The 21,483-nt window shown below is 41.4% G+C and overlaps 1 protein-coding gene across 3 annotated transcripts in view; it reads left to right on the forward strand.

Moving 5' to 3' along the window:
- LOC140374173 (zinc finger protein 516-like) overlaps positions 1 to 19,899 on the forward strand; it is a 38,195-nt gene extending 18,296 nt beyond the window's left edge. For 2 of the 3 annotated variants that reach the window (XM_072460990.1, XM_072460991.1), the window contains exons 2-5: positions 6,072 to 8,058; positions 10,635 to 11,906; positions 14,921 to 15,025; positions 19,641 to 19,899. In XM_072460990.1, the coding sequence (XP_072317091.1) occupies positions 6,309 to 8,058; positions 10,635 to 11,906; positions 14,921 to 15,025; positions 19,641 to 19,834 (3,321 nt within the window). In that variant the 5' untranslated portion in view covers positions 6,072 to 6,308 and the 3' untranslated portion in view covers positions 19,835 to 19,899. Of the gene's footprint in view, positions 1 to 6,071; positions 8,059 to 10,634; positions 11,907 to 14,920; positions 15,026 to 17,007; positions 17,082 to 19,640 lie in introns of all 3 variants that reach the window. The other variant, XM_072460993.1, reaches the window with a different exon arrangement.
- Positions 19,900 to 21,483: the final 1,584 nt, after the last annotated feature.

Below are 21,483 nucleotides of genomic sequence, written 5' to 3' on the forward strand. Positions count from 1 at the left end.
CTGCCTTCACAGATGTGAGGACTTTCACAGAAACTTGACACTTTATTTATCACCACTGCACATTTCTGCTCTACCTCAAAAGCTGCTACTGTGAGGGAGAAACACATTAGCAGAGGATGGTTCAAGAATGACCCGCTGTTTATGTCAAAGATAAGATAGTAGCATGCCTTATGAAGGTCGACTACTGCTTGAAAATATATATTACTGCTGCTGCTGCTTCTGCTATCACAACTCGCACCACTGCTACTACTGCTACGACTGCTCTCATTTCTGTTTTATCAACATATCTACAGTGTTTTCCCTCTTCACTCCACTACTCCAACTACCTGTGCTTTTCTGGGCAGATTTCAAACGTGTTCTTGTACTTGTTGTACGAGTAGAATTCTAGTCATGCAACTGTAATTCGCTGCATTTAAAACCAAAGAAGTTGCATTAATACAAAGTACATTAAAAGTCCCGACATGGCACAAAGGACGGCTGTCTCACATCTGTCTTTGCTCTTTTCTACACCGACAAACATACACGCACACGCACACACATGCACACGCACACACGCACATGCGCACGCACACGCGCACACGCACACACAGAGACAGAGCTGCAATGCATCACCTGCTGTCTTTGGCAAGAGCTCAAAGAATTGTGGTTTCAAACAACTTAATTTAGCTTTAAAGATTAAGAATCGTGTTTTGTACAAAATACTGACCTGAATGTGATCACAATTGCTTGACAAAGTAATTAGTTCTTTGAGTAGCAGTACTTGTACATTTTTGCCATGTTACTACTTTTACTCGAGTACACTTTCCACCTCTGCTGTTTCGAACATAATTCTACCTTTCATAAGTATTTTAAGTGTGCAGGTAATTATAGTGATGCATTTTTTTCTTCATTATTTTATATACATCTGTTTGATTCTCATTTTAAAAGGTATGAGCTTTTTTTGTTTCTTTCTGGAGCAGTTTGTCCTCTTTTGCATTAAGTTGTAGCAGTTTTTATTAGTAATTCACTCAACAAGGGAGTGAGGTGAATTTGAATAAAACCACCAAACATGTTCTGCAACTTTACTTAATGTCCAAATGATTGCATGATAGTAATATTGGTGTACTATATTAGAAGAGAAAGATGCCTTGCAGCTGTAAACACTTGTGGCTCACATGGACACTCTTCTCGACACTCGAGACCCAGTCCAGATGTGAACATCAGAAATAGCCGGTCTGGACTGAAGGGATGAGTGGGAAAATAACAGCGGATTTCCTCCTCTTGCTCTGGTCCGGCCTGAGCAGTTTGTGTTTGGAGAGAAAACAGCAGCACCTAAACATACACAGAAGAAAAGGGAAGTGCTTGTTTTCATTTAACACTGGTGTCATTAACAGCTTTGTATAAAAAGGCAATGTGTGGAGCCGAGAAACAAAGCAATGATGAAAATCATGAGAACGGGATTGTTGGACATTTATGGAAGTGCCATATGGCTCCAAATCTCTAGCTCTAAGCAAGGAAAACATCATGAGAAGAAGGGCATTCACTTCTATCCTTTTAGTTACCATTACAGGGCATTCACTTGCACTAATTTTGTTATTATGACATGTCTAATATGTTTGTCCATGTTTAATACTACTGTAAATTATTTGAATCCACTCACAACTAGTCTATAACACACATGCCACGTAGTAAAACTACATTCCTGACTAATAAACTGGAACTTGGATGTCTAAAATGCATCTAAACATAGAACTTTGATCAAGGGGGCGTGATTCAAATCTCCCAAATCACATTAACACATCTGGAGCACTTTGAATGTATTTAGGGAACTTTGACCAAGTATGACAGGCAAGAAACAACAGGAAAATATCAGACATGTGTTGGACTCTCTGATTTAAGATGAGAAATGACACACATTACAGTCCCTCCATCACAGACTAGCTTGTGTTTTCTCATAGTTTCTTTATTTCATTGAGTTAAAAAGAGCAGTAAACGCTACAGTATCTGAGCTTTGATGTGTGGGTTTTGCTCTGTTTTTACATGTCTAAAAATGTATTGCTCAAAGTAAATAAGTTGTCGCTTCACTTTATTTCCAAAACCTGATTATTTGTTTATGTAAATATTTTAATTTGTCATTAGCAAGCTACACAGTTTTGCCACTACAGCTAAATTACTAGATGCCCAACGATTTCACCTCTTTGTCTCTTTGACCTGCACATGACTGGGAACAGAGTGGTCTGACACGTTCTCTGGAAAAGGGAGGCAAAAATCAGATCAAGAACGTACTCGGATTTACCTATGCATTTAAACACTGAGAATATAAACCAAGTTGCTATTTTTAGAGTACATATTAGATTGTTTAAGGTCTTTCTCTGTACAATACCATAAAAAAAGAATAGCACAACGTGACAGATGTATCTTAATGACCATTTAAACACAGTCTTTCAGTTACATGTGTGTCTTTTGCGATCGATAGACTTTCCATTGTAATCGCTGCATCAAATCATCTAAAGTGAACAGCCATTTTCCACACTAACCTGCTCTGTATCATATTAATTTCCCTGTGTTAGAGGTTAATTAGCTGTAAGAATTCAATGACGAACCAGCTTCACAAAGTCAACTTGAACTGTTCTTGAACGCCTTTTGGAGACGTATGCATTTCCCTTTATAGAGTTCATAACGCTGATGTTGCCGATGTCATGCTGCACGACCATTATTACATCTTATTTGCCCCTATGACCAAGAGGGCTTCTGCATTGTTTCCCGCGTGTTGACTAATCTTATTACATTTCAATTTGCACATGTGACTGTCTGCTGGATGACAGGCTTACCATTGAAAAGGCAACACCCCCGCCCCATGACCCCCAGTTGAAAAGGCCATTTAATAGGAAATAAGATCATTATCCACTGTTTTTATCGGGCAGAACTGGAGGGAGGCGCTAATGGTATTAATGAGTAACCGAGCGATGTGGAGACAGGGAGCTGAGCAGATGGAAGAGGGACGTTAAGTGGCCGGATGAATGGGACAGTTATCTATGTCACCTTATGTTCTGTCATAGATTAAAATTAAATGTGGTGATTCCATGAAAACTTAACAACTCAACTAATACAAATGACTGCCTTGTATTTTACTATCACAAATATCACTGGTGGTATAAATGTCTATTTGAATTGAAGGCAAAGCACTGCAGGCAAAAAGGAAATCATCTTAAATGTAAAAAATAAAGTTGCGTTTTTTATCATGTAATGTTTTGGTAGCGTCAGGTTTAAAATTCTTGTTTTATTTTGTTGACATATTAGATACAGAAAACCTGCAGTGAGAATTTGGGAATTTGGGATATCTTATCTAGTATTTGAGTAAACTAGATTTGACTGAAAATAAACATGTTAATTCTGCCAAATTGTTTTTAGGTAGAACTGAAATAAACCAGGCTTGAAATTAGACATCAACAAATCCTTCTGTACGATCGATCAAAATCTTCAAGTTCAAGATTGTAAGGTTTTGTGTGTGTAGGTGCTGCTTTAAGGGTTGATCTTTATGTCTAGATGAGAGAAACATGCATTTGGAGAAAATTACCTTTGAATCTACAATCTGGATGAAAGTGAACTCAAGGAAAAACATTTTAGAACAGATTGAACAATTGTTCTTGTTTCCAAGTGTAATCTGCCTGTAGTGTCTCCCTGTAATATGCAAGGGAAAGATTTATACAGCTAAACTAAAGGTATCTATAAACACATCATAGTGCTACTGAATAAACTTGATAATATTGTACCAATCTCAATTAAGCCTGTTACCAAAACAACACAGGACATAATAGTCAAAATAGTTCCAAAGTTGACTTCATCCAAACAGTGTAATGGTACCTTATAGTTCAGTTCCTTTCAGTGTGATATCTGTCAGAACTGCACTGCTTGAGAAGCCACATCTTACTGAGCACTCCAGAGAATCCCGGCTGATTTCAACCCTGTAAATCACAAGTGGATAGATAGATAGATAGTGCCCGAGTTTAAGACATATGATTGTTCTTGTACTAACGTCCCTCCTCCACCACCTTACCCTCCTCTGATTATGATCAATTATCCAGTTATAATTATATGCTGGCAGTAACTCAGCTTATGGGCCTTGGCACTTTATATAATAGCCTGTAATAATGCTGTCAGTCACATTTCACGTAGGTCACAGTTTCAGGCGTTCACAACAGCTGAAATGAATACTACACTTTCCAGCTAAATCTCCTTTAATGTTTTGGGGCTTTGATGGTGATGGCGTTCCACTGTAGCGGCCGCTGTGATGTTTGTTCTTGAAAACGTGCCAGCAAATATAGAACACACGTACACAGGGATGTTTTAATGAGCTGACTGACCTGACAAGGAGGACAAAATAAAGATGTGGTTTACTCTCTAAGTGCTTCATGTAAAGAGATTAAGACCTACATCAATACATAATTTAAAACATCCGCTTTTTTCTGTTAACAGAAGGCAGGCAGCATATATCCAGAGGCATGCCAATCAATTTGAATATTATACATGAATTATTCAGGCGTAAGGATAAATAATTATTTTTTCCGCAAACACCTTCCCATAAACATATTCAGGTTAGAGTACGTGAAGAAAATAAACAATGTACATAAAAAACCCTCCAAAACATGTTTCTTCAATTGAACCACTAAAATAAAAATCAGTTTAAAACATTTGTGACAGACACCTGTATACACCACACTGCATCAAAAATGAAACTTCCTTCATTGTCTTCTTTCATTTTTGCCGTTGAACGTCGGCGTGACCTCATTCAGCAGCGTTTTAAGAAACAGAGCAAACTGTCTCAGAGCCACTTCCTGTTGTGCACTTAAGATCCCTGTCATGTGATAGTGCCTGTAGAGGCGAGTGCACGGGGCCGTCGCTGTGGGAGGGAATATGGTGGGAATAAGATGCTGATCTTGCTGATGTGACTGCACCTCCCTCCCCTCTTCCCCACCTCCTCTCCACACACACACACACACACACACCCCCTTCACCCTAATTGTGTAAAGTGTCGACTCAGCCAGTGTGTCGTCGCGCATGGCTCTGCCTCTGCCACAAGCACAACATGTGTAGTCATAGTGCAAAGAGGGAGCTCTGAATGCACAAGGAACACATACAATGAAAATTAATTAGCAATGTGTCTTTCATACGTTGGCTATCAAAAGGTCTTTTTTCTTCAGAAAATAGTATGGGATACAAAATAATTGTATTTACCTTCATTTCTGAGTGATATGTTTCAAATTGTTATTATTATTATCGTCATTATTTCTTCTTCTTCTTCTTCTTCTTCTTCTTCTTCTTCTTCTTCTTCTTCTTCTTCTTCTTCTTCTTCTTCTTCTTCTTCTTCTTCTTCTTCTTCTTCTTCTTCTTCTTCTTCTTCTTCTTCTTCTTCTTCTTCTTCTTCTTCTTCTTCTTCTTCTTCTTCTTCTTCTTCTTCTTCTTCTTCTTCTTCTTCTTCTTCTTCTTCTTCTTCTTCTTCTTCTTCTTCTTCTTCTTCTTCTTCTTCTTCTTCTTCTTCTTCTTCTTCTGACTCTGACTCTGACTCTGACTCTGACTCTGACTCTGACTCTGACTCTGACTCTGACTCTGACTCTGACTCTGACTCTGACTCTGACTCTGACTCTGACTCTGACTCTGACTCTGACTCAGACTCTGACTCTGACTCAGACTCAGACTCTGACTCTGACTCTGACTCTGACTCTGACTCTGACTCTGACTCTGACTCTGACTCTGACTCAGACTCAGACTCAGACTCAGACTCAGACTCAGAGTCTGAGTCAGACTCAGACTCAGACTCAGACTCAGACTCAGACTCAGACTCAGACTTCTCCTTCGACTCAGACTCAGACTCAGACTCAGACTCAGACTCAGACTCAGACTCAGACTCAGACTCAGACTCAGACTCAGACTCAGACTCAGACTCAGATTATTCTAAAACTGTTCAACAAACATTTTGTCCAGTTTGTGTGATTTTTAATATCAAGATTTGGTCTAATGAAGTTCTAGTTTTTGTATAGATAATTATCATTATTGATGTCAAACTAACCTGTATCTCATGTTCTTATTTTCAGGCGGATAAACAGCCACAGAGACCATTTTGTGATCAGGGGACTGAAGAGAAGATGTGGATGTAAAACACATTCTGACACAATGAAGACATGAATGGATTTCAAAGAAGTTGCTAATTGTGCTAATTGCACATAAATTAGTTGAAGAGCACTGTATGACATTTAGAGGTGCCCCGGACATTGCTAGATGAGTTGCAGATAACGCTCGATTTAAATTTGAGCTTGAAAAAGGCCAAATAGATGTCCTCAGTTATAAACCCCCGAGACAGTGCGGACGTGATGGAAACTGAGAGCAAGAAGATAGTGGACGAAAAAGCTATTCCTGAAAGTGAAGATGGCACCAATGAGAAAGGCTCCGGTTCATTCAATTGCAACGTGTGCGGACGTATTTTCCCCTTCCTCAGCTCTTTGTCCCAGCACATGAGGCGACACACGGGGGCCAGACCTTACAAGTGCCCCTACTGCGACCACAGGGCATCCCAGAAGGGCAACCTCAAAGTGCACATCCGCAGCCACAATCTTGGGACTTTGTCTACTCACCATTCCAACGAGGACGACGGGGGGGAAGAGGAGGAGATGAGCGTTTCCGAGGGGCTTGACGGGGGAACAAGCCCGACCAAAAGCAGTTCAGCGTGCAACAAAATGATCAACGGTAACGTGTCAGAGGAGAGCCGGAGGAAGTTGCCTGTAAGAAGTTTGAAAAGAGAAAAATCAACATCTGACCAGCGGCCTTTTTGCTGTCGCCTTTGCGGCTTTGAAGCGCAGAGAGAAGACCAACTGCTAAGCCACATAGAGAAAGTTCACATTACAGCCGATACAGAAGAAGAGACTGTTGTGAAGGAGGAGGCCTTGTCTGAACCGGACGCGGCGCCGTCTCAGGATGATGGCAGCTTCCCCTGTGAGACCTGTGGCCAAGTCTTTACCCAGGCCTGGTTCTTAAAGTCACATATGAAAAAACACGCTGGGATTTTCGACCACTGCTGCCGAATCTGTGGACGCCGGTTTCGCGAGGCCTGGTTCCTCAAGTCTCACATGAAAACTCACAACACAAAATCCAGGTCGCGATCGAGAGCCGACTCGGCGGAGCATCCTGCCACCATCAACGACGTGGCACAAGACCCAGAAACCCTCTCCTCTTCCGCATCCATCTATCAAATGTGCTCCAAATGTGGCAACCTCTTCCATACTAAAGAAAGCCTGAGGGCGCACGATAAAGTACACAGTTTTAGTTACGGCAAGAAATCCCAAAACCAATGCAGGCCTTGTGAAGAGGATGCTCCTGCTGCTAAGAAATGTCTCCTTGACTACTTATGTCTAAAACCTTTAAAGGAAAATACACAGTATGAAGAGGAGGAAAGTGAGGAGAAGATGTTGGGTCAGAGGATCCCAGAGCTCGATCCTGTTTGCAGCTATCAGGCTTGGCAGTTAGCCACGAAAGGAAAGGTGGTGGAACCTGTGGAGCCCAGTTACAAGACATCTAACGGAGGAGGAAGTAATGCAGAGGAGCCTTTGGGTTCGGCCGCGGTGGTGTTTGAAAAAGAGAGCAGTCGTTATGTGCTTCAGGGTCAGAAGAAGAAAGGCCCGGGCAGACGCAGCAGCTCCGGGCAGGGCAGTCAAGCCTCTTCAGGGGACAGAACTCCAGAGAGCCTCAGTGACTCAGAGTACAGACCGGCATCTCGACAAGACCGGAAACGACCGTCCCAGTCCCCGGCTCCTTCTAAGGCCAACGCGTGCTTCGAGTGTGGGAAGGTGTTCCGCAGTCGCCACCAGATGAATCTCCACCAGAAGGTCCACAGCAAGGACAGAGGTGGACGGGCACCGGGAGGAAAAGACAGCGCCACGAAACACAACCGCTGTGGCTCCAATAGTGATCCAGATTCAGGGTCCCCAAGTCGACCCAACACCCCGGGATATGGGGACTCTCCTCCGGCTTCAGCGCTGGGACAAGACGCCTGTGAAATGGGCTCTGCGAATGCTGGTGAGATAAAAGGTAAGTCAATCAAACAGTTTGTGAAATTGGAATTAACTACAAAACAAGGGCTGCGGCGATTAATCGCTTAATCGTGACTAGTCGATTATAAAACATATTGTTATCTGGTTTAAACAGACTCTAAAATACATGCAAAAAGGCTGTTTAAAACAAAGACATTATTAAATCAAAATATATAAAAAAATATTGATATCATTTTCAGTACTGCACTTTATTCATAAATATTCTCTTTCTAGAAGCCTTCAGTCACCTGATTGCAACCTTTATTTGGTTGATAAGTCTCAACGTACAATTTAAATAATCTCTTAACTAGGCGACTAATACAAAAATAATCACTGAATAAGTCGTTCTTTAAAATAATATTATTTTGCAGCCACTCAACAAAACTTCAAATTAGACATTAAAACTATCCTTCAATGGCCTATATGTACCATGTTTTGCTCATGATGGCCTACATGATCATAATTAGCATGGCATAAATATTTAAATCTTGAACATATCCACATAGTATAATTACATTTGTCTAGTTAATTAACTCTACGATTACAAATGCACTTTTCTGTCAGTCACTTAGATTTTCTCACAGCGAAATGACTGGCACTTTCCAGAACTCCCACTGGGGACCTCTCACTTTGTCTCTGTAGTAAACATCTGTTCATAAAATGTGCTTTGTGTGGGTCCAGACTTATGGCAGCGTGAACAAGGGCCCTCATGTGGTTGAACTTTAAAATTACATCAGATTTCTGCTCTTTTATCTCACCCTTTAACCACACATGATCAAAGAGTCAGTAAACTTTCAAGTGTTAACAATAACTATCTTTACAAGTCTGCTCTCCATCCTGATCATATAGTTCTAGGATTTGGGGCGTTTGTTGTTAAATTAAAGTGTCTTTTCAGTGACTTGTCAAGTACATTGCATTTTTGGAATGCTTTCCATTTTTTCACCTCCTCAACCAATAAACACAGCCGAGCAAAACAAAAAGGCGAGCCATGCAAGGTCAAAACCAGCTATGTAATTATCACAGAAGAACAGAGCGCCCTGGATGAAGCGCTAATTCTCTACTTACCCTTGAATTTTCAACCACTGTAGCTGCATTTACAGTACCAGATCAGGATACAGTGCTGTGCTTAGAAGTGATTGTTTCCACTCTTCCCTGTTAGTAGAGACTTTCTAAAATAGCCACATCGTTTCTTCAGGCCTGATCGAGCTGTGTGCTATTTCAGGTCTTCCTGTCTCAGGAAACTCCCCGCACCCCCCTTATCTCTGTGTGAATATGCTTTTTGCTCCTTTTTTGCCAGTTAAGAAACATATGCCTATATGTTTACTTCTATAGGTCAACAACAGTGGTTTAGTTAGTAGTAGCTCTTGTTTTTCCCATGGTAATAATGATAATTATGAATGACTAAACACTGATTTAAAAGATGTTATCAATTGTAAAGTATAGGTTTACTCTAGTAAGGTGTGGTAATGATCATAGCCTGTCTCTTTAAGGTTACTTTGTGGGACACCTTACTTGTCTCTCATCTCTTCTTAGCAGTGAGGGAGTCAGGCAGACTGATGTCGAAAGGATTGGTTATTTATAGTCTCCTCCCAGTGGATTGAAATGCAGGCAACAGGGAAAAGACAACCAGAGGACAGAGATGCTAGTCCTAAATATCCCACACTGTGCTCTTGGAAATATTCTAATCACTATTATGTTCATTATCTTTAATTAAACAAGGCAACAAAAGCCTGATTTACAGTATATAGTAATTCAATATATTTTTGATTGCAATGTGTTATACTTCTATATCAATCTTTATGTTTATTAGAATAAGTCATTTTTGTAAACGAGAAGTTCAGACCTGCTACAACTGAACAGAACCTGACCTTGGCGGTCTGAGCTGTGAGTGTTGCCAACAGAAAAGCCAAATAAGAAACAGATGTTAGGTTACTACTGTTGGTGGAAGAGACACAAAATGCTGTGATAATACTTCTTTTATTTCATTACAAGATTTATAAATACATTTTGTCATTATTATTATATTTCAAGATTCATCCTCTACTGAAAGGCCACTGTTATTGTAAAGTTGTTGAGATAAATCTCAACATTGATAATGGCTACAAGTTAAAACAGGTCATGTCTGCCATCTTGTGGACACTGTGCAGCTACACCAGCTAAGATTTACTGTTACAATTATTTACTGCAGTAGTTCTACTGCATCTTGTAGAAAGATTATATTAAATATGTCTTTGTATAATAGAACATCACATAAAATAAGACATAAACATAACTTTATTTTACTTGATCGAATGTTACTATTAAAGGTTGTGTCTCCCTCTCGCTCTCTCGTTCTCTCTCTCACACACACTCAGTGTTGTGTTCAGTCCTGGTCCTGCATGACTGAGATGTAATATTGTTTAATGCTGCGCCCTAGTGGTGATTCAGGGGAACAATCCCCAGATGACAGTGCGAGATGAAGACACATTGCAGTGAAGTAATGAGCTCTGACTTTTGGCTGGTAGCAGCAGGAGCTCTGTGCACTCCTCTCGCTGCAGTTTCTGACCTTTCCACTGTAATTTCTCTTTCCCACAGATGTGAAACCCTTCGTCTGCAGCTTGTGTGATTTTGTTACTACTGAGTCCAGCGCTTACAAGACTCACCTTCGTGTTCAACACCCAGGTTCCCATGACGTCAGCCCCAGCCCGAGCTCCAGCTCTGACAGAGGGACCCCCAGTGGCTTCTCTAAGAAAACTCTCCTTCATGACATGAACAACTCTGTTTCCTCTTCCACTGACCTTTCCCTGAATTCCTCTCCCCTTGACCCAAGTTTATTGCCTGTAGATCTGTGCGTTAGAACAGATGAACATAGAGGGCCAAGCACCATGGCAATGGACAGAAAGAACCTACCCAGCCACAAGTGCTCCTTCTGCTCTCACTCCACACGCTACCCTGAAGTCCTGTGGATGCACCAGACTGTGGCACACCGCATCAACAGTAATAGCTCAAGTATGGCTCCCAAATGGGCCCCCAAAAACACCCCTAAAAGCTCCAAAGAGAACTCATTGTCCTGGAGGAGGCGGACAGGTCCGCCCCCGGTTCTGGAAGGAAAGGAGTGCCCACCTTTGGCTCCGCTGTCAAGATCAAAACGTACCCAACCACCAAACAATTCAAATGAACCAATTAAGAAAAGCAGACCCAGCAGCAATCCCACTCTGCCCTCATCTTCAACATCCGCCTTTTCCAAGAAGACTGTGTCCAGCCAAAGTGGTAGGCCACCTGTGCGTCCACAAGGGGGCAGCACCAGCAATAATAGATCCACACCAGATCAGAGTCACCAGTCTTATTTTAAATCCAAAGTCGATAATATTTACCCTCGGACATCCTCTTCTTCATCTTTGGAGAAAAGTGCACAATCCTTGTTGCGCTCTTCGAAATCGAATCCTAGCTCAACGCAGGCCCCACGGACTAATGATCGCTACATGATGCCCCAGGAGGGGTTGGGCTACATGTTGTCCAGTAAACATGCACTAGCGGACTACAACAGAGCGAGAGGGTCCCATCACCAGCCCATATCCAGCTCACATAGCCAAAGCCGAGCTAATGCCACAAGGCCTAGTGCTATCACCCACAGCTCAACACACAGTTACTTATCCTCACAGGTCCAAGGAGGAGCATTGCAGAACCATTCGTCTGCTGCTTTGCCTTCAGACGATCACAAAGAGGTCAGGCAGGAGTCAGTGTCAGAGGCTGCTGCTGCTGAGATGCCGGCAGATGTCATCAGCTTTCTCAAGAACTACAGCCCCCATGAACTGGCAGCGCTCTATCAACGCTGGGGAGCGGCCAATGCCCTGTTGGATCCCACAGGTATCAATACATTTTACTTCCTACATTGGGCTGGATCAATAATTAGAGGGGCACTGGTAGGCTGATTATATTTCAGACTTCACTAAACATTTTGCCCATTTGTCCCCGGTTGGACAATTTTTGTAAAGTTTATAATTGTACTTAGGTATAGGTAAATCCACAACTGTTACCTAGCAACCAAATTCTAAACAAGAGCCAAAATATATTAATTACAGTTATGATTTGACAATAAATATAACATATTGTTGAATGATTGTTTTATTTATGACACATGTAGAGGGATTCCATTTAGAACTTAACACTTTTTCCTGTAATTTTAATGTTTTATTTTCCAAAATGTATTCACAAACTGCAACTTTATGGATGCAAATGTAAAACTATGATAAATATTTACCACAGGTTCTACACCACCAAATTATGTCATAATAAGAAAAAGAGGATAACTCCTCAATAACATTTTGTTTTCCTTTAGTGCTAATTTAATTATAATTGGGCAATTTTGGCACATTGTCCAAATATCATATATATACTGTATATACTATATATTTGTACTATAGTGTATGTAATCCTGTTTCTTCAGAAAGCTGCTGCCTTCAAGGGGTGAAATAGGAAACTGCAGTTTGAACTCATGAAAAGCCATTACCTGTACTTCAAGTACTTCCAAGTGTTGGCTCTAGAACAAGATCAGACTTTGTTGGCAGAACCCACAGTTTTCTACAATAGGGAAACATGCAGAGTAGAGCAACACTGAATCATAATAATAATACTCACTTACAGTTACTTACAGTAGATCATCAAAAAAAACAAAAAACATTTTGCACACAAGGCAATAACTACAGGTTAAAAGCTTATGAAAAATGTCATATTTGCTGAGATCTCTTGGTTCAAGCTGTTATGAACAACACTGACTCGACCTGACAGACTAAACTAGGACAAGACACCTGCAATTACACATCCACATATAACACTATTAGCCTCCTGAGCAGACTGTCGGCGCTCACTCGAACTCGCCATCTGGCAGTGCAAGATTGACAGACACGTTTGCTCCTATGTTCTGACAGCACTTTGAATATTCTAAACAGTGCCACATGCAGGTTTGTGAGCCATGCTAAAAGGCTGTATCTGGGGCAGCTCGCGTGTGTAGTTGTGCGTCCATATGCGCCCGGTATTTGGATGCAAAGTGTGTGTATTTTTTTCTCCTGTGAAAGATGTGAGAGAACCTTTGCTACTCTCAGGTCTGCGAGGCATAGACTGTAGCTGTACTCTCCCAGAAAGCTGTCACAAACAGTTTGGGTCACGGCTCTGCTGATGAGAGACTCGCGCAGATGCGAATGGAGCGCGGCGAGGCACACAGAGAGGCAGCATAAGAGGAAAAAAGAGAGATGAGACAGAATAATTACCCCACCAGCTGCTTTGGAAATGGTCATTACCAAACATCAGTATTATTTGCCCATTTTCGCTTGTGCGTCTGAGGTCAAGTGGGGCTGTGTGGAGCCAGGGGTCAGAAACAACAGCCCCAGAGCAGGCGCTGACATCGCTGTCACCCGTCCAGGCGCATATCGTCACTACCCGCCGCAGCCCTTTGAGTCAAAGGCTATAAAGTGACCTTTTTTGAGTGTCTTTCTCCTTTTCTCAGTAATCTGTGCAGGGTGCGCGCGTCTGCCCGTGTTTTGCATCCCGCTCTGTCTTGTCTTTCATTAGTTCCTCGGTGAGAAGGTCTGGCAGACTGCAGGATAGGGAGTGTATCCAGAGGCCAGGAGTGGAGATGCCAGACACACGCGCTGTCACCTCCGCTGCAGCAGAGTCCTCCTTGAATCATTATGTCCCACTAAAGCCAGCCTCTCTTCACCCACACATCTTTTCACATGACTGAGGCTCTGCCCAGGTGAATGTCGGACTAATGTTGTGGCCTCGGGCTGATTATCCATCGGCTGCAGAAGTCACGGACAGACATTTTAACATCTACACTTTGCTCTTACCATGAGATTAACTCAAAGTCAACATTTATTTTGAGGGATTGAATGGATGAATGTGAATTTTTGTGGGTTTAAACTTGCTTTTGCCCAATTAGCATCTGCTTTTCCGACTGCATTTAGGCTTCACATCCCATAACAATTAATTTACTGGTGGCATTTTTTCTTAAAGAGCCTCATTATACTTTCAGAACTCTCATTAGCCGTATTAGTCAGAAGTTGGTTGGGTTTGCCATACTTTCTTTTAGTTGTTAAGTTAGCCCTAAAGTTAACCATGAAAGTTTGGCCATTAGGATATTTAGCTTTGTTTACCAAAAAGTAGCACAATTACACTTTTCTTTGGGTGTTTTTGAATTTAAATTCTGGTTTATTCATTAATATAATACAACTTGAAAACAAACTTCCAACTTTCTGATTTCTTGTCTGAATAATTAAGAACAATTTGGAAGATTTTAGCCTTAAAACAAAAGCTCTATTTTCTTCAAAGGCTTGTTGCCTCTGATGCTAAAGTGGCTTCACCGCAGCAGCAGTGTTTGAGCCACAGTCCATGCCACACTTTCTCCTCTGGACCAAACACGGTCGTCCACGTGCACTCACCTGACATGTGACATGCGGGCAGCGGAGCGGGCACATCACAGCCAGAGCGTTTTAATTGCCTGTAATTTATGCAGCGTGTGTGTGTGCTGCATGTGTCTGGCTGTCAGCCTCTGAGATGATGCTGTGTGACAGCTGCAGCCCAGCCCCCGGAGCGGCCCGCTCATAATGACACATTAGACATACTAATGATGCCGGCACTAGTCCACTACTGATGCTCTCCAGCCTCTGCCACTGCCCACTTGTTCAGCCATTGTGCCCTTTATGTCTTCATTCAGCCTAAACCACGCGCATTGGTGGGCTACTACAGTGCGCCAACGTCAATTAAAGTTTAGTTCTATAAAACGATTACTTTGATGTTTTTATTCCAAATTTCTCGTGCAGTGCAACCTTTCTGACTGTAATTGATGTCTATAATTTAGTTCATTTTCTCTTTTTTGTGTTCAGGGATGCTGCAATCTCTAATGCGACAAGGACAATACTTCTGTCATGAGTGCGGAAAGAGCTTCAGTCAGCCAAGCCATCTGCGCACTCACATGAGGTCCCACACTGGTAAATACACAAGACACCACAAACATTCTAAACATTATCCACTCCAAAAAGTACAGCACACTTTTGAAAACCTCCAAAGTTGCACCACTTACTTGTTATGAATGTTTTTCCGAGACATTTCTTCAACAGCCACTCTTCACATGCCACCTGTGAACACGTAGCCTCTCCCCTGCAGCCATTAATCCACCCAGAAACATGCACATGAAATATAGAGGAAATATGCATGGGGGGATTCACATTTGCCACAATATTTCATCATCAAACCCTCTATATGTCTGCTTATTCCCAGCCTTTTCCTAAATAAATCAAAACCGATCTTTTTGTTCACTTGAGTGTGACAGCCAGTCTGGGAGTCCTTCCCCGCCCTGGGCTGGGCAGCTGTCTCTATTTTTTAAACTGAAAAATGATTTGCTCCGGATTCTGACCTGTGACAAATTGTATACATTATTAATCACATCTCAATTAGAGAGACGGAATTGCGCATTCTAATGAAGCAGAACTGCATTTGTCTGTGCCAACCGCGGGAATCCATTTGCATGTGTCCCAGTGCCAGTCACCAAACAGCTTCTTTAGACATCTCCCTGACTTCAGACGTGAACTAAAGACTAAAGAAGACACGATTGTACCAAAGTATAACTATTATGATATCAAAAGAATATTGCCTTAAAGTAAAAGCATGAAAGAACAAATTCAAAGTGGCAATGTTGCGAAAAAGCTGTGTCAAATACGGTTAAAATAGGGACTAAAATTTATACCTTGATATTTTTTGGGATCATCAATAATCAGACATATTTTCACAATGTACTTTTTTATTCTTCACTTTTGTCATTGTTTTATGTTGCACCATATCGATAAAGCTCATTCCTCGTTTCTGAAAGCCTTTTCCCTTTTTTGATTACACGGCTCTTAGGTCACGCTTAGGTCATTTTCCAAAACTTAATAGCTTTAATTATTTAGATATTAATTGATTTATATAAAAGTTAGATATTCCCCCTCGAATGGCAATTATAGTTTACGCTGATTCCACAAAATGTACAATAAACAAAAAATTACTTTCTTTTTAATTTTTTTTTCTTTTAATCACAAATAAAAATGTGGTTTATTTTGATAAAAAAGAGTACGCAATAAATATGTAGTTGTAACATAAGATAAAGTACTCAAAGTTGCAAAGTATTAAATGAGTGAAAGGATAAGTACACATTCTTAAAATAATGAAATGACGATATTAAAAGTTTCTAAACCAACCAATCACCACAACCTCAGCTCGACGTTATAGTTGACTTTTCTGGCTCCTCCCTGTTAGTTACTCCCCTCCCTCCCCCGTGTCCTGCCTCTGCTGTTACTGTCATGTCCATCACCCGGGCTGGCAGTGATCACACCAGACACTCACATAAGTAGCTTCTTTATAGAGAGTGTGAATGATATGTGGCACAGCCCGTGATTCTAAGTGACAGAGGCCAAATGGTAAGCGATGCGGTGCTAAGCTAGCTAACCCCCCCCACACACACACACACCAGCGCCCACCCCCTTCAGCCGTACCGTAAACACATACCGAACCTTCCGCCGTCTAAATATGTAATTACTGTTGTCACCGGCGCTTGTCCGCGGCGTGGACGTGCACATGCGGAAAAGGCCACGCACCCCGAGGCCCCCCATTAACATGCGTCGTATTAAATCACTGACTTCATCACCACCATCACCATCACCACCATCATCATCTTCATCACTGCCAGCCCTAACCCCCCTGACTCTCTCCAGTTGGTGAAAGCAGGGCCAGGGGGGTTTGCTCGTTCGCTGGTGGCTGCTTTGCGGGTGGTGGGGGAAGAAATTGAATGAAAAACAATCAAAAAGTGCTTGACTTGTTGTGCTAGAGCTTTTAACCAATTGCCCTCCTCCCTCCCTCCCTTCCTTCCTTCCTTCCTTCCTCCCTCCCTTCCTCCTCCTCACCTCCCGACCTTCCCTTACCTCACCCCCCTTCGCAGTTGGGTTTGATTTTAACGGACTCCACAGAGGCACTGACGCCACTCACGCCACCGCTTCTGAGGCTCCCAAACAAGTATGTGGCACTACGCCTTTGATCACCGGGCACCCTCATGGCGTCACCTCTTCTGTTTTTGTGTGCGTGCATGTTTTCAGATGATTATTTTCTCGCCTCGGCATGCCTCTTGTCTCTACGTGTGTGTCTCATCCACACCCCCTTCACCCGTTTTTTATATTAGGCACGTGCGGCACACTCCACACCTGGGATTAACACCTGGCATTCTCACATCTGAATTATTTTTGCTGGATCAAACCGCACCTGACACTGAAGACTCGAAAAACTCCAATCTGGTGCCTTGGGTTTTGAACTTACACTGCACATTTTAGTTACAAGGAAGTCAAGTTTGTGTGAAACAATTTATAACGAAGTATGAACTTGTGGAAATGAACTGCCGACATGTTTGAATCTACCAGAAAACAAAAATACATCTCTATTAAATCCTTCTTAACAAGCATATTATTGTGGCTTGTACAAGTTTTGCATATACCTATAGAAATTTAATTAATATTTTCCAATCAGAATTTTGTTCAGAATGACAGAAAATAGAAATATGAACACAATATGATACATTTCATGTTTGTAGTGGTCTAAACCAGTGGTTCTCAACCCTTTGGGAGGAGGGGGTGTCGCAGAATGATTTCAGGGGGTTCCCAGATGATAAGGGGAAAGGTTAAATGTTTTTACAATGGTCTCAAACAGTCTTGACACCCTCAAAAGGCAACGATAATTGTAGAGACCCATTTGTACACCTACCAAATTAATGTATCTTGGTTTATCTCCTCCAAATAAATCCACCGTTACCATTTTGTGGGAAGCATACTTTTTATGTTCCGGGTTGTGAATGCCAACGTTTGTTATTATTGGAGTGGAAAAAAGGTTAAGAACCACTTGTATAGACTAAATGTTCTTTCATAAAAATCCTATATAATAATCGCAGCCTTTGCCATGGGATAAGTGCGACGTGTCAATTTGCAATTAGGATTCAATTACGATTCTTTGTGCAACCAATGTGAATTTTCATCACGAATAAAATTATTTCCAATATACAAAATTACACTAAATGGACAGGTATATAAGATAAAGTAGTTATTATTCTGTCTTGTCACCCCTTGTTATTTCCAAGTATGTCAAAGAGCTGAAATAAGGCATGGAGGTAACTCTGGAGTAAATTTGCGCTGCTTTGACACTGGTTTTGAGTTGGCTCGCACACGCTGCTGCTCCATCTTAATTAATCACACACATGCATGGACGTAGATTCACCTCACACTATGAATGATGGGACGAGGCGCAGCGCACAAGTCCAATTAGATGTAGTGTTGATGCTGCTTTACGGCGACGATAACCTTTAGTATAATGTAGTGCTGCGGTGCCGTCAGCCATGTTTCCTCCAGGACAGGGTCTTCTATAAGTTTCTTCTCACGTAGCAAACCTCAAGCCATCTTTCCAACTATTTTAGATTTTTGTATGATTAATTATACCTTTTTTGTTTTTTATCTCTCTCCCCGCCTCACACCCCCCATCTCCCTTTTCTCTATGTTTTGTTTCTGATGATGTATGATAACAGCTATATTTCCCTGTTTCTTCTACTGGGAGCAGGGTGCGGGAGGGGCACGGGGAGTCATTTGTTTTCCCGCTTTGATATTCTTCCATTTATCAAAATGATAATTAGGTGCAATTAAATGGCAATCTCATTTGTTTTGTTCAGGTGTGTGTTGCTTATATTTTATTATTCTTACCTTTTTGCTGCAGAGGTGTCTATGCCATTGTAGGTCAGTCTAATTAAAGGAGGGACTGCAGAGAGTATAGGGTGGTATATGGGGGGTTCCAGGGCTGATTGAGAAAAATACACAGTAAAAAGTAGGACTTTTGCTTTTCTCCAGATGGCAGTATGGTAGAAGGAGAGAGAGAAGCACCCCGTCCATCTGGGTCAGAGTAGACGAGCCCAGTTAATGTCTTAAGTGAAATTAGGTGTGGAAAATGAATTGTGAGAGGTGCGTTTTGACCTGCATAATGTTTCCCTGCTTGTACGTGAACACGGCCATGTGTCTTAGCTAATGTTCGGTAGCCTTTGTACCATTCCTCTCTTCCTCTCTTTGCATTAGTTTGCCCTGTTGTGTTTTATATGTTTTCCAGTGCTGCCCTCATGTTCTTCTGAGATAGTTTTATGTACATTTAGTCAATAAAATTAGAATAGAGAGAAAGTCAGATAATTAGTATATTACAATGTGCACACAACATAAATACTGATAACAATGCTGTCAATAAAAAAACAATTCAAAAATTTGAAATGTGTTTACTGAATCCAAAACATATTTGTTTTAATTGTCAAATCAACATTATACACACATATAGTGTTTTTTTTTATTGATTTGACTTGGACCTTGTACATTAATGAACATTTCTGTAAATGTACCAGATTAAGCCATAAAGCACAGTTGAATGAGCTTGCCATTCCCATAGACATGATCAGTTTTTCAAACTAAATTCCTTTTAGTGTCTGAATATTAGGTTGTTGAATGCAAACCCCTGTTTCCCATTAACACGATTGTGACTCTTGTTTTCCTTGTCCAACAGGGGAGAGGCCATTCTGCTGCCAGCTCTGCCCATACCGAGCATCTCAGAAAGGGAACCTAAAGACACACGTCCAGAGTGTCCACCACATGCCCTTTGACAACAGCCAGTGCCCAGGTACCAAGGCACTACGAGTGGACCAAGCAGAGCATGAAGGCCTGACTTACAATCATGTCCCGGGACCGCAGCAGCAATGAGAGATCATTATAGATTGAGGAATTTAATAGGCAAGTTTTGGAATCACTGGCAGACTGACTTGAGAGACAAACCCTCAGTGATGAGGATTTTTGAGGATTTTTTCTAATAAGAAATTCCAGGTCGGGATGACAAATGGATTTATTTGGAATATTTTACTTTAAAAAACGACTCTCTTGTCTTAAAGTGGACCTATACTTTGAATAATGAAGCGCTGGCGGGTTGTTTACATCACCTTTACAGATATAACCCCAAAATTCAAAATGGATTCCTCTGCTGCCATTTTGGAGGAACTGGATACAAGGTGTCTCTTATCAAAGTGGATCTTTTTTCAGACATTGCATTGCTGTCCTCTCTTTATTTTCATCTTTATTGTACTAGAGCTTGTGTATTGCTTAGGATACCAATCAAATGCCCCAGGCTCGAGTGAAAGAAAGCGCTCTTCATCTGTAGTAAACGTGCCCTGCCTTTGCTTTTTGTTCCAACATAATTAAATTGGATACTCGCCTCCCGTCTGCATGTTTGTGCCCTCCCCGCTCCAGCGTCTGGGAGTGCAGTGACCACTTGGAAGCTGCAATGATTAGAGGAAGTGCTTGGATAAAAGCGCGAGAAAAGAAGAAGTGCGCACTAATGGGGGCGTCCTCTTTAGTGCTCATTAAAAAGACTGTACGTTTTTAATAGCCAGTATAAATGAGCATCGGGTTTTTATGGTCGCTCAATTACTAGCCGTTTAGGAGGGAAGGAGAACTGAACGTAGGTAGTTTGGCTTCGTGACTCCTGCATATTATACGGAATTATTGAGACTCCAAAGTGGTGACCTCAAGATGCCAGTTTGCCTGACTGAAAGCTCCACCTTTTGTTTTTGCAAAAGATTTTTATGGTACGGTTATTATTGGCCCTGCTAATATTTTCATTTTTAACTGCTGTAACACTCAGGTGAAAGTGCTGGTACTAGAATAACCCTCAAGACAATATTATTAGTCATTAAACCTTATGTGACTGGCCGTGTGTAGTATTGAAAATCGCTGTAGTACCATCACATTGACGTCTATTATTTGAAATAGCTTATTAACAGATAAGTTGAAGGAGCTCGTTGCACATCAGATGTTGGTACTACTGATTGCTTCCAGATTTAAAGGAGTTAGAAGGTCACAGAGGGATCAAAGAAGGAAGACAGAAAGAAAAAGAACACATATTATAGTGATGTAGCACCGTCACAGCCTTAACTCAAGTGCGTATGTAAATGTGTGCATTATTTTGACTCCTTACAATGTATTCGAGGTTTGACTAACTTCTATGTAGTGTCTCGCTTTAGATGCTTCAGATACTAGCCTACCTCTTTCCTCCAATCCCTATTTTGTCTCTTCATATTATTTTGTCCTGCAGTAAAAAATTGAATTACCTGCAAGTTGTTTGCATCTTTGTTTGCCAATTTTGAAAAAGCCATGTCCATTTATGAAGGAGGGGAAAATGGAAGACAATATGTTCAAAGACAAAGCGCTATTTTCGAAAACTCATAACACGCTATACCGGGTTGTTCAGTTATGCATATAGCGCGGTGTGCTTGCCTATGAAAATATATTGAAGGTTTGGGTAGTAGTGAGAATACTTGAAAATACTCTTCGCCTTCGAGGTAGTACTTATACAAGTG

This window comes from Eucyclogobius newberryi, unplaced genomic scaffold (genome assembly GCF_026437365.1).
Source record: "Eucyclogobius newberryi isolate DKJ021-1_F unplaced genomic scaffold, fEucNew1.0.hap1 SCAF_3, whole genome shotgun sequence".
Classification (NCBI taxonomy): domain Eukaryota; kingdom Metazoa; phylum Chordata; class Actinopteri; order Gobiiformes; family Gobiidae; genus Eucyclogobius; species Eucyclogobius newberryi.